General features: G+C 39.0%; 1 protein-coding gene across 1 annotated transcript in view; it reads left to right on the forward strand.

The window, feature by feature from the left end:
- The window catches only part of LOC136876229 (coactosin-like protein), a 224,512-nt gene that overhangs the window by 135,631 nt on the left and 72,874 nt on the right, over positions 1-16,007 (forward strand). The window contains exon 2 of the mRNA XM_067149999.2: positions 6,154-6,236. Within this exon, the coding sequence (XP_067006100.1) occupies positions 6,154-6,236 (83 nt within the window). The remainder of the gene's footprint in view (positions 1-6,153; positions 6,237-16,007) is intronic.

The following is a 16,007-nucleotide window of genomic DNA, read 5'->3' on the forward strand; positions in this document are numbered from 1 at the left end:
TACATTTTTTAGTTCGTCACTTAACTCTGTTCTTTTACCCATTACGTAACTCACGGTGGTGCACTAACTGCAAAACAATACACACTTGCACAGCACAGATACACACCATCTAACTAGGAGTGCCCCCGAGCGAATACGAGGTAGTGAACGTGTACAAACAAGACTGTTGCAAGCAAATAGGCCACTACACAACATATTTCACTCCTATTCTTTTAAAACGATGCATAGAGACTCTTCATCGCTAACATCAATTTTTCAACACCTTGTGCAATAACTTATCCAAGTCTCGTGCATTGGTTTTGTACTATTTAGAAATTACAAAAGCATATCTGCTAAGTGGGGTGTACAACCAAGACTGTTATGCACTGTATATGTTCATAAGTCCTCAATAACACAGCCGCATTCGTCCTCCATTATACGTGAATTTCCCTATAACAACAAAAAAGCCACAGCAAGCACAAGACACGCTCCTAACGATCACCACGGAACGCTGCATATGATTACTGTTAAGTTAGTCTTTCGACTGAGGCAAACACGCGAGCCCAGGGTTGCCACCAGACAAATTTTCCTACGAAATTTTCGCCTAAAAAGGTACTAGATTTTGAAGAAAAGTACTAAATCTTGTTTTTGCACAAGAGAGTGGGAATATTCATAAAGGCAGTATAGAAAACAAAGCATGCTTGTCACAAATAACCATTGATTAATTAGAAATGTATAATAATGAGAACTTACCATTTTTTATGTATATGATAGAAAGCAGAAATGTTGCAATCCCTATCAACACCCTGCTAACGCTTCCAGTTCCAAGCTAACTACGAGTTGATAGACTTTTATTTATGTTAACCACAATGAACACTATGAATTTTCTCACGCATTTCAGTTGAACATTCACACCACACGCACACACTCATTTCGTCTTCATACCACTAATCAAATGTTGGCTGTCTTTTAGAATATATTCTCACGCATTTTGATCTTGTCTTAATTCTTGGAAGACTTTGCCAAAGCAAGAAGCTGCTTTGATACATGAGAATTTTGGGCAGACGAATATTTTAGTTTCTCCTTTATTAGGAGTCCATTCAACGTACTGGATTGGAGTTTGTTTCTCAGTTTGGTCTTGTTAATAGTAACAGCAGAAAAAGACCCGTTCTGTTGCAGTAGAAGAATGTGGTAAACATAGCATTACCCCCACAAATGTTAACTTTGGAAATAGGTAATCACCTACAGGATTTTTCATTTCAAAAACAGAGTTCCAAAATTTCATAAATTCCTGGTTTTCTTTTAGAGATTCTGTGGACTTCGTTAACTGCCATTACCCATCTAACTCTTCATAAACACTTTCTATAATTACATTACGGAAATGTACAGCTAATGGGCTTATGCTGATGAAACTGCCGTCTCTTTTGCAGTTTTCTTGGTTCAACGTGGACAGAAAATCCACCCTCTTAAAAACGTGCTTGCAGAATTGAACAAAAACTAAGCACTTGATCTTGAAATTTCTTATGCTTTTTTCATTTCTTTCTTGTTCGGCTGCAATATAAGAGCTTCTACTCTACCTCCTAAATATATTTTCTCAATAGGTAAGAAATGTCTTATCTTCGGGATTTATATCTTGAATCATTCTTATTTACATGTTCTGACTTCATGTAATATTTTAAAATAATTTTCATTCTATCTCCTAAAGATGAGAGCAACTCGTGAAGTGTATATGAAGTACTCTGGTACTCTAAATTGAGCTGGGCCACAGTTCGGAAGAAAAAAGCCAAGAATAAAAAATGTCCCTTCATAATAGGATCTTGCAGAGCATTTAAAATAGACTGGGCCATCTCTATCCCATCTTCTACAGCGCATAAACTAAAATATAGTAATGCATTCCACTGTTCTACGATCCTTTGAACTACATCATCCACAGACATTGTGTTTTGGCTAATCTAAGTAAGCTATGAGCTTTAACATTCAGTAAATGTTGAATCTCCTTAAATTCCCCTAATATTTTTTGTTTTCTTTGAATAAAGTTGCATACGTCACTACACGGCTCTTCTATAGAATTAGGAAGGCTTTTACATGCATCTGAGGAACACAAATTAAAGATGTGACAAATGCATCTAGATACAAATAAATACTTATTCAGCTCTTTAAGCCTAGCTTTAATCCCCGTATGCTGTCCCATCATCACAGAGGCATTATCAGCTGCAAATCCTAACAAGCTTTTGAGGGGTATTTCTAATTCTTCAAAAAGCGAAACGATTGCTTGGAACAAAGATATAAACTAGTGGCTTCAGTTACATCTATGACGCTTAGGAAAGAGTCTTCTGCCATTTTTTTTTTGTCTCGTCATCATAATATCTAACCACAACAGCTAATGCTTTTGTTGAAGAAATGTCTGTTCATTCATCAACGATCGAAGATAAAAAAATGTTTTTTCAGTTTGTCTGATTACATATTTTTAGCTTTAACCGTTACAGCATTTCTTATTAAATATGATGTCTTAGTGCGACCACATTTAATGTTTTTTACAATTGTACTTTTAGGAGCAACTGCTTTCATTAATGATGGTAACGTGTCCATTAAATCTAAAGGAAGATTGTGCTCTGCAGTATAGGCACTCATACTTAATTTTGCTTCAGTAACTTTATTTTCTAATGAAGAAGCAGATGACGTTGACAGAATGGTTGTTATGCTAGGTGTGGCGATTGTATCTTGTACGTTTGCTTTATGCTTAGGAGTATTTGCATGCCTAAGCATAAGGCTCTTGCTACCGTTAATATTGGTGTTACAATACTTACAGTAAGATATATGTTATCACTAAGCCGAATCCAAGATTTCAACAATGGATATTCTAACCAAGCATCACTGAACTTTTGTTTGTATGACTTTTTTGTTTTTTTAGTAGGGCTAGGCAAATTTGTATCTGAGAGTGAATCACTATTACTTTCGTTGTAGGGAATCAATATATCGACACTGCTTCCCTCAATAACCCTATGTTCACTTGCACTACTGCCCTGCAATATAGTAACTTGTGATGCTGAAGCAATATTTTTTGATAAATTATCACTGCTACTCTTTTCTCTCGAAGCTACAAACTTAAACTGCGAAAGTTTTGTCTGTGCTTTGTCCATTCTGATATACGTGAATTACAGAAAGATCAGTTTGTAAACTGTACTAATTATTTACACAATAAGACATTTAATCACTTTAACGTATAAAACTAACAACTAATAAAATTACCAAGTGGGACTGGAGCAGAAGTTCGTGCGGTGTCTTAATATCTCGCACATCATTTTCGTCAACACTTTCGCTGGGTTTGATTTTCAAATATAAATTAGGCTTAAAGTAACCTGCCAAGCCCATCAAAACTCTTGGTCATCATTTTGGAAGATACCGTTCCCCACTGTGTAAGAACTGCTTGCGCTTGTCTGCCCGATCCTACTCGTTGCGGAGGTAATAGCAGAACTTATTACAATTTGCTTTACGTCACACCGACACAGATATATTTTGTGGTGACGTGGCTTTGATTATGGTACAGCCCCAGCATTTTCATGGTGTGAAAATAGTAAACCACGTAAAACCATTTTCAGGGCTGCCAACACTGGGTTCGAACCCACACATACCATATAGTCACTTACATGGTACGCTGTATTTTTTTAATTTTCTGTGTCTAGAGCTGAATTTAACATCCTGGAATGAGTTTATGTGTAGGCTACACATTAACTTGGTTACGAAGTACCTTAGGTGATTTCCTAAGTGAGGCCACGAGTTTGTAATAAAATTACTCGCAACTTATTTTTCGTAGCATCTTGGAACTGTAGAGTGCAATTCTATGATCGGCTGAAACAGGTGAAGTGAGCACAGTTTCTTTTTTATATGCTGTACAGTTTTATTTCTGCTTTAAATACGTCTGTCACTAAAATTTGGTAGGGATGAGCATACATTCCTTGAATAGCAAGTATTCGACTCGTCCTAGCAGTGGTCGGCGGACTGACAACAGGCTGCATGTCGGCATGTGCCGGTTTACCTCAGCAACCGTACGAGTGTCCGGCTCCATGGCTAAATGGTTAGCGTGCTGGCCTTTGGCCACAGGGGTCCCGGGTTCGATTCCCGGCAGGGTCGGGAATTTTAACCTTAATTGGTTAATTTCGCTGGCACGGGGTCTGGGTGTATGTGTAGTCTTCATTATCACTTCATCCTCATCACGACGCGCAGGTCGCCTACGGGAGTCAAATCAGAAGACCTGCATCTGGCGAGCCGAACTTCTCCTCGGACACTCCCGGCACTAAAAGCCATACGCCATTTCATTTTACCGTACGAGTATAGTGCTTCGCAAGCTTGTGGATTGCGGTCCATTAATATTCATAGTGAATGTGTTTCAAAATTTTACTTCGCAAGTAATAATTGAAATACTAGTTTGAAGTTTACTTTCTATGTAAAAAGTACAAACGTGAATTTTCGAGTGTAAAAAATGGAGCACAAGATAAAACATGACAAAATTCTGGAGATAAGACTTCTTCTAGTGCCGTTGACATTATTACTACTGAAAAGAGAAAGGATCTGCTGATAATAAAATAAGTCATCCTAGTACTATCGTATCTCAGATGATGAGATTGTCGCTGGAAAACAACTAGGTAAAATTAAACAGGGACTGTGTTTACTAGTAAATAACTTTTCAATTAGCACTAAATGATGAGCAAGAACTTACTATAAAATTAAGTTAGTCGAGTGAAATTTTTGAAAGACCCTTTTATTAAATTATAATCATTATTATTATTATTAATAATAATAATAATAATAATAATAATAATAATAATAATAATAATAATAATAATAATAATTCAAAACAAACTGCACACATGACCAAACCAGGAAAATACGTAGTTGCTAGTATAGGCTTGCATGACTAAGTGCTTAGTACATCTGCCATGTTTAGTTATGTAATGTATAATAAGAACTCGCTAAATTCTTCGAAAGATTTTCCTTAATATCATTTACATATAAGAATGTTTAATAATGAATGTTTAGTACAATTTTGGTAATCATATAAACGCTTTAATATTCATGAAAATGTATGAAACTATAAACGTTAGATTTGTTGTAGGGGATACGTTGCCTCTTGGTACAGTTCTCCTCTCGCTTTACTACAAAATCTAAACTCATGGTTTTTGCTTTGTAGTATTAAATTAATATATATATATATATATATATCCCGCCACCCCCAACCCTAGGGCAGGGCCTCTCAAACGCCCAAAATCTCACGCGTGCAAATCGAGGCGCAGAGACTTCGTGCACTCTGCATCGGTCCGACTCGGCTCAACTTGACTCGGATGGTGAAGTGTGCTGAGAGCGACGAAACGCTCGGTGGTAGCCGGCTTGTTTATCAGTGAAAGAGATAAGCGCAAAACAACAACGTAATGATCGAGCAACCTGTTTCGAAGAAAGCAAAGACTTCCGAAAGTCCATTTCAATCGAACTGGGAACTTTCGTATTTTTATCTCAGTCGTGACGATAAAGCCAAATGCTTAATCCGTGGGACAATAATTATGTGATAAGTTAATCAAATAGATCTATTTTCCAATACAAGGGCTTTGCTCAAATTCTCCCAGAATTTGCCAAAGGAAGATTTTCCTAAGCTGCATCGAGAACCAGCTAAGATTATTTCTATGTTTGGTTCCACATGCATGTGTGAAAGGTATTCTTTTTCCTTTTTTGACTTGTACGAAAACTAGATTGCGTGTGAGTAGGCCTATTTCCGATTGTAATTTAAAGGCGGCTCTCAGATAGCATTGTCCCATACAACAGTGTCACCGCTCACCGCGCATGAACATTTCGCAGTGAGTGGAAAATCAGCGGGCAAGGTGGAGAAGGCGAAGACAGGTGTAGGGGAAGTGGACTGGAGGTTTGCACTCTGGTCAACCTAGTGAAGTCGTCTCTTGCGCCTTGCGCCGTGCAGTGAACGGGCGCATGCACCCTGAGAGGCCCTGCCCTAGGGGATCTTGGATCCGTCTCTGTTTCTATCCAACCAATATTTGGCGAGTAGCCACAGTAACAACTATCGGAAATTGTGAATTTTCTGAAAAATGAGACATGCCCTTAAAGAATGTTAGACATTGTGTGAAGTTGCTCTAACGTGATGACTAACTTCTCTTCTTGTCATTGCAGGCGGACATGAGCACTGTCCTAGATCGAGATACGATACGAGCTGCGTACGAGGATGTTCGCAACGACGGAAGCGATACTGACTGGTGAGTTACTTTTATAAAATGGAATGCAAGCATATATATTAGAATAATGCAGTATTTGATTTATCATGTTTGACCATGTCTACAGAAGGATCACTGTGCATACGTTCTGCAGGGAGAATTTGCTCTTCCTTGATCATACTCTGGTGGAGTCTCTAATACAGACAGACCACTCTCGATGAGCAATTTTAGCCCTTCGGTTCATGGGGCCTTGAGTGCATTTCATAACAGATTTTAGCTATGCTGCATGGATGGGTTTTGAAAGTGGTGTCCTTTTTTCTTAACGAAATCGAGTTGGCCAGAATATGATCTGGACCCCGAACGGGGAGAGTTTGGCTGAGTAGGGACTTTGGCATCTTACACCTTGGGCCTTCTGTAGCGTAGTTTCCCAGTGAGGAGGTCAGTTCATTGGGATTGGCATTAACACCAGAACAGAATTTCCGGGAAGTCTTCTGGATTCTGGTGTAAATTTCTTCTATGCATAGATCACCGTGGATTTCCCTATTCTGTTCAAACCATTGCGCGCCAGATATCATGCATAGAGCTTTGTTATGGACGCACTGTATTCTGTCAATGTGCGTTTTTGCTGCGATCTCCCAGATGGGACTGACACACTCAAGGATTCATTGTATTCGTACACGCGAAATACAATTTGTCCAGACAATAATAACATGGCTATATACAAACAACTCTGTAATAAAGTAATAAAACAATTAAAATACAAGTATTTGAAATAAAAATAATTAACCGAAATGTCCATAGGATGGGCGCCAGTTTTCACCAGAATGGATCTCTCAAATTTTAATGAAACATGATAATTCTCCCTCCCAGGGCGTGCACATAAAGCAGCGTACTGGTGCATGTGCTTCAGGCCTTACCTAACCTTCTGAAAACTACTAAATAGGTACGAACTGCACCTAGGTTCATCAATAACCCCACTGATTCTAAAATAACCAACTATATTCTGAATAATGTCGGTGCATGAGCACCTCATTAACACAGCAAAATTTACATAAAATACACTCACAAAATACTGCTGGAAGATTCCATATTTACAGTTATTAAACGACAACAAAAACAGTGGGCAACGAAAAAAGCGAGGACCAAACTAGCATTTGTAGTCAGCCCGATGAACATTAATTACAAAGCATATAGGCCTATATAGATGTAAATAAATACCCTTCACTATATCTGTGTATCAACAAAACTTGCGTGTTTTCATAATTGACACTTTTTATATCACATTTATGCTGTATCTTTATAATTCTGTGCTCACTGACTCTAACACATGGTTTAAAGATAATTCTACTCGAGCAACACACGCTTGTTGTTCCAGAACATAAATGATGGAAAGTCTGAGATAGAGTACCCCATAGCTTTCACCAACATGACACCAAGCCGCTACGAGTGATATAATACCTAGTGCCTAAACACTCCACAGTTTGTAGGTCAGTACCACACTGCACATACCACAAACATTTCAAGTCAGCAATTCACAAAAATTGCATCTCATCTCCGTCGTTTTCTCACATGCCTAAATAGACCTCAGCTTCTCCCTACTCTAACATGGTAAGTCTAAATTGATCCTGGCCATCCAGTCATGAGTGGAAGATCCTTTTGCCATTCCAAGACCACGCCCCGAACCTCTTCCGGGTTCCAAGACAATAACAACCAGGTCGCGTCGTCGAACTCCGGCTGTTCCACATGACTCACGGAAACTTTCCGAGTTGTAAATAGCACTGTTTTCCCATCCGCTTGTACAAAACAAATTACTCATCGCATATGAAAAACTTCCAGCTTAAAATATTAAGTATAAATATAGAAATGAAATAATAATAATAATAATAATAATAATAATAATAATATCTTCGTTGTGAATACAGTGCAAGGGTGTGATCTATGTACTATCACAAATTTTTATAAAATGTAAACATAATATACTTTTCTTTCAGTTTTAACATTATACTGTCGCTCTTTTGTCTTTCGATTGTTTGCTGTTGAACCTTATTCGTTACACTGCTGACCTGAGTGATTATCGCAGCGGCTTTCTGCAGTTCATCATCCTTAAGATCAGAGTTGCGTTGCTTTCCGCATGTAATTTTTATCCTCTTTTTTCTGGTATATAATAATTCTTTGTATTATGGACACCATGACATTAGAGGACAGTCACTAAATCTGTTAATAGCTTTCTAGTGAACTGTGTTTATTTAGGATATCTAATACGGCCTTCGCTTAGTACTGCAGTCAAGTCACTTTATTATGAAGTAGAGCACCACAAGGGATTACAAGGAGATACGCTTGCACACACACACACACACACACACACACACACACATCCGCGAATCATAGAAAAATTGGGTTGAATTGGGAAAATCCGCAAGAAAAATCGGTTCATTAAGAACCGCAATTTATTTAATAGAACAGAAATTCTAGGCATTGAAGTTAATGAATACGTAAAAAACTTAGGAAAATCTAGTACAGTACATGCAAGTCTTTTAAGGAACTGAAGATGTCTCCATATGAAACGAAACATCTATTCCATAAAAATAATACATAATTAAATGTATGATGCATAGAAGTGTTGAATAGGTGGACATATCACTTGACAATTGCAGTGTTCTCGTGCTAACACCAAAGTGTTCTGCCGTCTTTCTTTGGCTGTTGCTTTCCAGATAATACAGAAGATAAACTCTCTCTTCCAACGTCAACACTTTCATTTTTTAAATAGTACCATACACCGGTTTCGAGTAGGGATCTGCATAACTGAAACTTGGAATCGAGGATGTCGACTCCTTCGATTCCGAACACCATCGATTCGCATGAAGCCGTGCGACTCCAAGGTAATTTGACTCTCATTGGTGGGCCACGCGCATGGAGAAATCCGGAAAGCTAATCTGAAATATGCTATGCATATCTGTGTCGATTTGCCTCGGAGATTTTCAGAGTTTTACGGTATGAAATATTGTTCATGATGACTAAAGGCCTGTAAGTTCACATCTTTGTCGAGGTCAGGAAAACTGATGAAATGGAATGGCGTATGGCTTTCACTGCCGGGAGTGTCAGAGGACATGTTCGGCTCGCCAGGTGCAGGTCTTTGGATTTGACACCCGTAGGCGACCTGCGCGTCGTGATGAGGATGAAATGATGATGAAGACGACACATACACCCAGCCCCGTGCCAGCGAAATTAACAAAAGATGGTTAAAATTCCCGACCCTGCCGGGAATCGAACCCGGGACCCCTGTGACCAAGGGCCAGCACGCTAACCATTTAGCCACAGAGCAGGAAAAATGATAGTAGATACTATCAGTCATTATTAAAAACTACAGTCATAATAATTTTAGGTACTTCCCCTTAAGTCACCACCAATACGAGTCCTTTCGTGGTTAGATGCAAGTGTCTAGTGGCATCGTTTAACCATATCTCAAAGACTGAACTTAGAGTTATTAATTCCTGAAACTGATCTTCAACAAGTAAATTGTTGTAAGAGAGTTCCTTTAGCTATTTCGACACTATACCTCTGATCCACTGAGGCAACTATTTCAGTATTGAAAGTAAGAGCAAACCATCATTCTAGCGAATCTTTGTACTAAATACACTGCCATTCCTGAGCTGTTATAGACAGTTAACAGTTATCTGGCAGAAAATACGCTGCAGAGCAAGGTACTTCCTGTTTCGCCGGAAGTCGTGTAATCTCGGTGACGACTTTGTGGCCTGTGAGAGGATGATGGTGCGCGGCGTCTACAAATGTTCCTTATTCAGTACATCTTGGTGATCTCTTTTCCATCTGATACTATTTTATTTTTTGCTATTGGTTCAAGAGCCTCCGTGGCTCAGGCGGCAGCGCGCCGGCCTCTTACCGCTGGGTTCCGTGGTTCAAATCCCGGTCACTCCATGTGAGATTTGTGCTGGACAAAGCGGAGGCGGGACAGGTTTTTCTCAGAGTACTCAGGTTTTCTCGGTCATGTTTTATTCCAGCAACATTCTCAAATATAATTTTATTCCATCTGTCATTCATTAATCATTGCCCCGGAGGAGTGCGACAGGCTTCGGCAGCCGGCACAATAATTCCTATCCCCGCCGCTAGATGGGGGATTCATTCATTCCTAACCCGGTCAGATGACTGGAAAAAGGCTGTGGAATTTTCATTTTTTGCTAGTGGTTCAACGTCGCACTAACGCTTGTACCGTATACGCAGTTATGTATAATAGTAGATATAACATGCCCGCAATCGTTGGTTCAGAACAGGCAGAAGTACTGTTTGTATCCAGGCTCTTAGGACCTATACTAGACATCAACAAAGTATTCTACTTCATAGATAAAACCACTGTTTTTTTTTTCTGGAAAAATGTTAACCTGTACTCACTAGACCCATCCCAAATCTAAAATGCTAGAGTCGCTGGCTACAGTTTATTTTACTACCAGGTAGCCGGTTGCTGTAAATTAGTTTAAAATTAATTTAAAACACTTAATGTATAATATAATTTTTTACTGTGTGGGAGGACGGGTGAAAGTATGTGATCCCGAGTGAGTGAGATAGTGAGTATGAGTGAGTGAGCCGGCCTAGCTGAAGTACTGTATATGTGAGGATTCAAGTGTGTGTGTGTGTGTGTGTGTGTGTGTGTGTGTGTGTGTGTGTGTGTGTGTCGAATTACTTGAATGTTGAACAGGTCTTGTGAATATTATGTAAATGCATGTCGACGTAAATACGGCGCCTGTATATAAGCATATTATGTAGAATATAATTGTATATTTTCATATTGTAATTTTAAGTGGAGATGGAGGCACACTCGTGTAGGTGGGACTATGGCCTTTCTCCATTCATTATCCCTGAATTGTATCTACAATATGTGGAAAATACAGAATTAATATACATAAATATCAATCGCGAACTATAAGGCAAAACACATCTTAACCTAATCTTTACATTAACTTTCAGGCTTCAATATGTTAGTAAAATGAAGACATGACAAAGTACCTTTTCCATGACAGTAACTTCCAAATTGGACCCATGCAACGACATGAAAGATATAGATTGCTACCTGCCGACTATCTTTGAATCTACTTGAAATGCTGGCAACCATGACACTTGAAGGCAAACTAAACTACATGTGTCATGGCCGAGTAGCTGTAACCTACTTCTATAGACGTATACATTAAATTCGTTATCCTTTGTTTCTTGCAATAAAACCGGCCTTAATTATGATTTTTTTTTAAAATACATGTATTAATAGCACCATAGAATTTGTGTGATGACGGTGTTTAACCAGTGTGAATAATTCATTTGTAACGGGCAAATAGAAGCTATTCATAAGGTGTATTTCAGGAAGTGATGGCATCACTGGGGAAATGATTAAGGAAATGGGAGAAGAGGAGTACGTTTAATGCACTTCATCTGTACCAAGATATGAGACAGTGGTGTATGGCCACAAGACTGGCTCATTTCAATCTTCATTCCACTTAATAAAAAAGGATCAGCAAGGAACTGCGGGAATTATCGAACCATCTCACTAATATCACATGCAAGTAAAATATTATTGCATATCATAAATGAACGTTTGAAACCTTACATTAGATATCAGCTCCCGTCAGAACAGGCTGGCTTTGTCAAGGGAAGAGGAACTAGAGAACAGATTCTAAATATACGTCAGTTACTTGAAAAGGCACATGAATTCAACATTCCTTTCTTTCTGTGCTTCATTGACTACCAAAAGGCCTTCGATTGCGTTTTGTAGCCGAAGTTGTTTCGTGTTCTAGAGAAAATGGGAATTCCATCTCATCTCATTTCACTTATAAAAGGCTTATACGATAACAACTTGGCCAAAGTCAGAATTGATGGTGATCAATCATCAAGTTTCAAAGTCTCCAAAGGTGTAAGACAAGGATGCATCTTATCACCTCAGTTGTTTAACATCTATGGTGAATATATCATGAGGCATGCCCTCGACAGTTGTGAAGGAGGATTTTTCGATTGATTGGAAGAGAATTAACCTCCGTTTTGCAGACGACACCACACTTGTAGCCAGCAGTGTGCAGGAGCTCGTCGAGATAATGGATCGTGTAAAACAGCAAAGTTACAAACTTGGCATGGAAATTAATTGGAGCAAGACAAAACTAATAATTGTCAACAAAGGTGCAGAGATTCAGCTGCCACAGCACCTGAACAATCTCCAAAGTCTGTCAGTTTCCTTATCTTGGTTCAATAATCGAGGATAAAAGTAGCTGCGAAAAAGAAATCAAACGTCGCATCATTCTAGGACGCACAGCAATGGCAAAATTAAAGATGATCTTGCAAGATATAGCAATATCTATGAATACGAAGAAAAGATTAGTCCATTCGCCTGTGTTCTCGATCTTCCTGTATGGATGCGAAACTTGGACCATAAAAGCTAAAGACAGGAACCGAATCAACGCCTTTGGAATGTGGTGTTGGAGAAGGATGTTGCGAATACTGTGGACAGCCAGGCTAACAAATTATTCTGTCATCCAGGAAATTGGAATACAAGAAAGTTTATATCAAGTTGTGTACCAGAGAATCCTACAATTCTTTGGTCACATTATGAGAAGAGAGGATGACAACCTGGAAAAATTAATTTTCCAAGGAAGTTTCTGGCACAAGGACACGAGGACGGGTCACAAAAAGATGGGTTGATCAAGTAAGAGAGATCATGGACTTGCCATGGAGAGTTACTGTCCGGAAAACGCAAGTACGTACAGAATGGTATCAGCTTATAAAAGAAACAACAAAGTCCTTGGGTCGCGATACTCAGTCATGAGTGGAACGACTCGAGAGAGAGAGAGAGAGAGAGAGAGAGAGAGAGAGAGAGAGATCAGGTGTATTGTAATAATGCAATATTAAAACCTCTCTCCGTTGTAATCCCAGGAAAGTAGAGTGGTGGTGTTTATTGCTTTACGAGAAAGTACAATTAGGCTACCGTCCTCTCTCTCTCTCTCTCTCTCTCTCTCTCTCTCTCTCTATATATATATATATATATATATATATATATATCACTAATCAGAGAGAAAGAACGGAAGGGATCCAATACTTACAAAAATGAAGGTATCTGCCAAAGAAAGATGAGGGCTACGGAGGGTGTAAAATTGAAAGACTCCCTAAGCCTCAAATGCTCTAATACTATGGGGGTCGGAAAATAAGAGTTGACCAAGGGAGGTCGGATAGGATAGACGAACGTAAGGAGCCTGGCACAAGTGGAATCAATACCAGGACTGAGATACGGGCCCCGTGGTCGCCAACTCACGCTCCCAAGTTAAGACCCCTTCGGGCCTCTTTCAGTCGCCTCTTACGACAGACAGGGAATACTGTGGGTGTTATTCTACCGCCACCACCCACAGGGGAGTTCAAAGGAAACCTTCCTATGGGATATACAATTGGGTTTAGGCCTATACTAAAGTAACTCGCGAATAATTGTTCATACATAGCGCCTACTTGTGAAATGCAACGTTAATCCCTTTCTGATGACAATTGGTGCAGTTAAAATAATAATAATAATAATAATAATAATAATAATAATAATAATAATAATAATAATAATAAATGATGATGATGATGATGATGATAATGCTATTTGCTTTACGTCCCACCAACTAATCTTACGGTTTACGGAGACGCCGAGGTGCGGAATTTTGTCCCGCAGGAGTTCTTTTACGTGCCAGTAAATCTGCAGACACGAGGCTGATATTTTTCAGCACCTTCAAATACCACCGGACTTGGGGACTGAGCCAGGATCGAACCTGCCCAGTTGGGGTCAGAAGGCCAGCGCCTCAACCGTCTGAGCCACTCAGCCCGGCGATTGGTGCAGTTAAATGCTGTGCATGGCATGGACATGTTAAAGAAGAATGCGTATTATTACAAATTAATACTATACATTTTCTTTCCAACCAAACGGGCGTCCGATTTGCTGCGCTTATTTTCGAGCGTTTTCAAAATGTCTGAACTTGCTAGTTTTAGATGACTTTATTTTTGCAACAAAAATAACCACATCTATTCATGACCTGATAATACGGCTAAACTAAAATGGCATGCGGCTAGGCCAGTATCGCAGCGTCACGTTCTCTTGCCTGCAACTGTCATGGCGGCTGTAGTTCACTAAGCTTCAGTCAGGGGGGCTCTAACAATGTTTCGCAGTCTATATCTTTCACGTCGTTGGACCTATGATTGTATTCATTTATTATGGCTTCTTTCATGTGGCGAAGTTAGGGCACCCGACCCTCTCTTACACTCAACGACAATACAACAAATAATATTGAGACTGCCTATTACTAATTATACTAATTATACCACTTATAATATTTCCTAATTAAGTTACACACCCTCACAATATGCAGCTTATTAGCTCGTTAATTCAGTCTTTTCTCTCTCACACAGACACTTGCACACACACTTACAATTTACACACTTACCAACTACCCTTATGTTTACATTGTATAAAATTAACAGAACCATTTGTAATTTTTCAATTACCAATCACACGCACATTTACACACTTAAATCTGTAACTCTCAACAGGAAGTCTCTGCAAGATATTTTAAATTTGAGGAAAGAGTCAATGCCCTTGACACTTACTGGCAGGGAATTCCAAAGCCTGGAACCGGTTACAATAAACGAATTATTGTACACAGAAGAGTGGTGAAGAGGAATAGCTAGAGTGGAGCCCGAGCGAGTGTTACGGTTATGTAAGGAAGAGAGGAAGTGAAGCTTACATGAAATATAGGGGGGATTTACTATGCAGAAGTTCGTGTATTAAGACAAGTATATGATATTCACGTCTCTTATCAGGTTTTAACCAGTTCAGTGCTTGATAGTAAGGAGTAATATGCACATCGTACCTTAGGTTAAAAATGAATCTAAGGCAACAATTCATAATATGCTGCAGTTTCCTAGTTTGTTCTTCAGTAGCGTCTACCAAGATTACATCACAATAGTAAAGGATAGGAAGAATTAGGGTCTGTGTTAGTCTTTGTCGCATATTTAGTGGTATAATGTCTTCATTTATTTTCAGTGGGTCTAGAGTAGCAAACACCTTCTGACCTACGTTTTTGAGATGTTCTGTCCAATTTAGAGTTTCAGTCATGGTCACCCCAAGATTTCTCACTGTTTTACTGTACGAGATTATACTATTATTTATGTGTAGAGGAGGAATGGTCGAATCGTTGATCTTGTGTAGGAGCTTCTGGGAACCGACAATGATAGCTTGCGATTTTGATGGATTTATGAGAAGTCTGTTTGCGAGAGCATATTCACTTACTTGTTTCATATCATCATTTATGCGTTTTATTGCGTTTGGTAATTCGCTTAAACTGCAATGGTAATATATTTGGAGATCATCGGCATATAGGTGGTAATTACGTTTTTAGAGAAGATGAAATGTCATTGATATACAATGTAAAAAGGAACGGTCCTAAAATACTACCTTGTGGCATGCCCACTTTCCTTATACGCCATTCTGAATTTCTTTCGCGAGTTATTACCCGCTGCCTGCGATCTTTCAAATATGACGTAAAAAACTTCAGTACTAAAGGGTCAAACAAGTAAGATTCCATTTTCTTAATTAATAGCTGTAAGTCTATTGTATCAAATGCACCACTGAAATCCAGTAGCGTTAGTACTGTAACTTGTCGTTGTTCCATAGCTAGTCTGATGTCTTCTGTAACTTTAAGGAGAACCGTGGCAAGGCTGTAGCCTTTCTTAAAGCCCGATTGTAATGGGTCAAGGAGCGAATAGTTATTTAAATATTTCAGTACTTAATCATACCCC

This window comes from Anabrus simplex, chromosome 6 (genome assembly GCF_040414725.1).
Source record: "Anabrus simplex isolate iqAnaSimp1 chromosome 6, ASM4041472v1, whole genome shotgun sequence".
Taxonomy (NCBI): domain Eukaryota; kingdom Metazoa; phylum Arthropoda; class Insecta; order Orthoptera; family Tettigoniidae; genus Anabrus; species Anabrus simplex.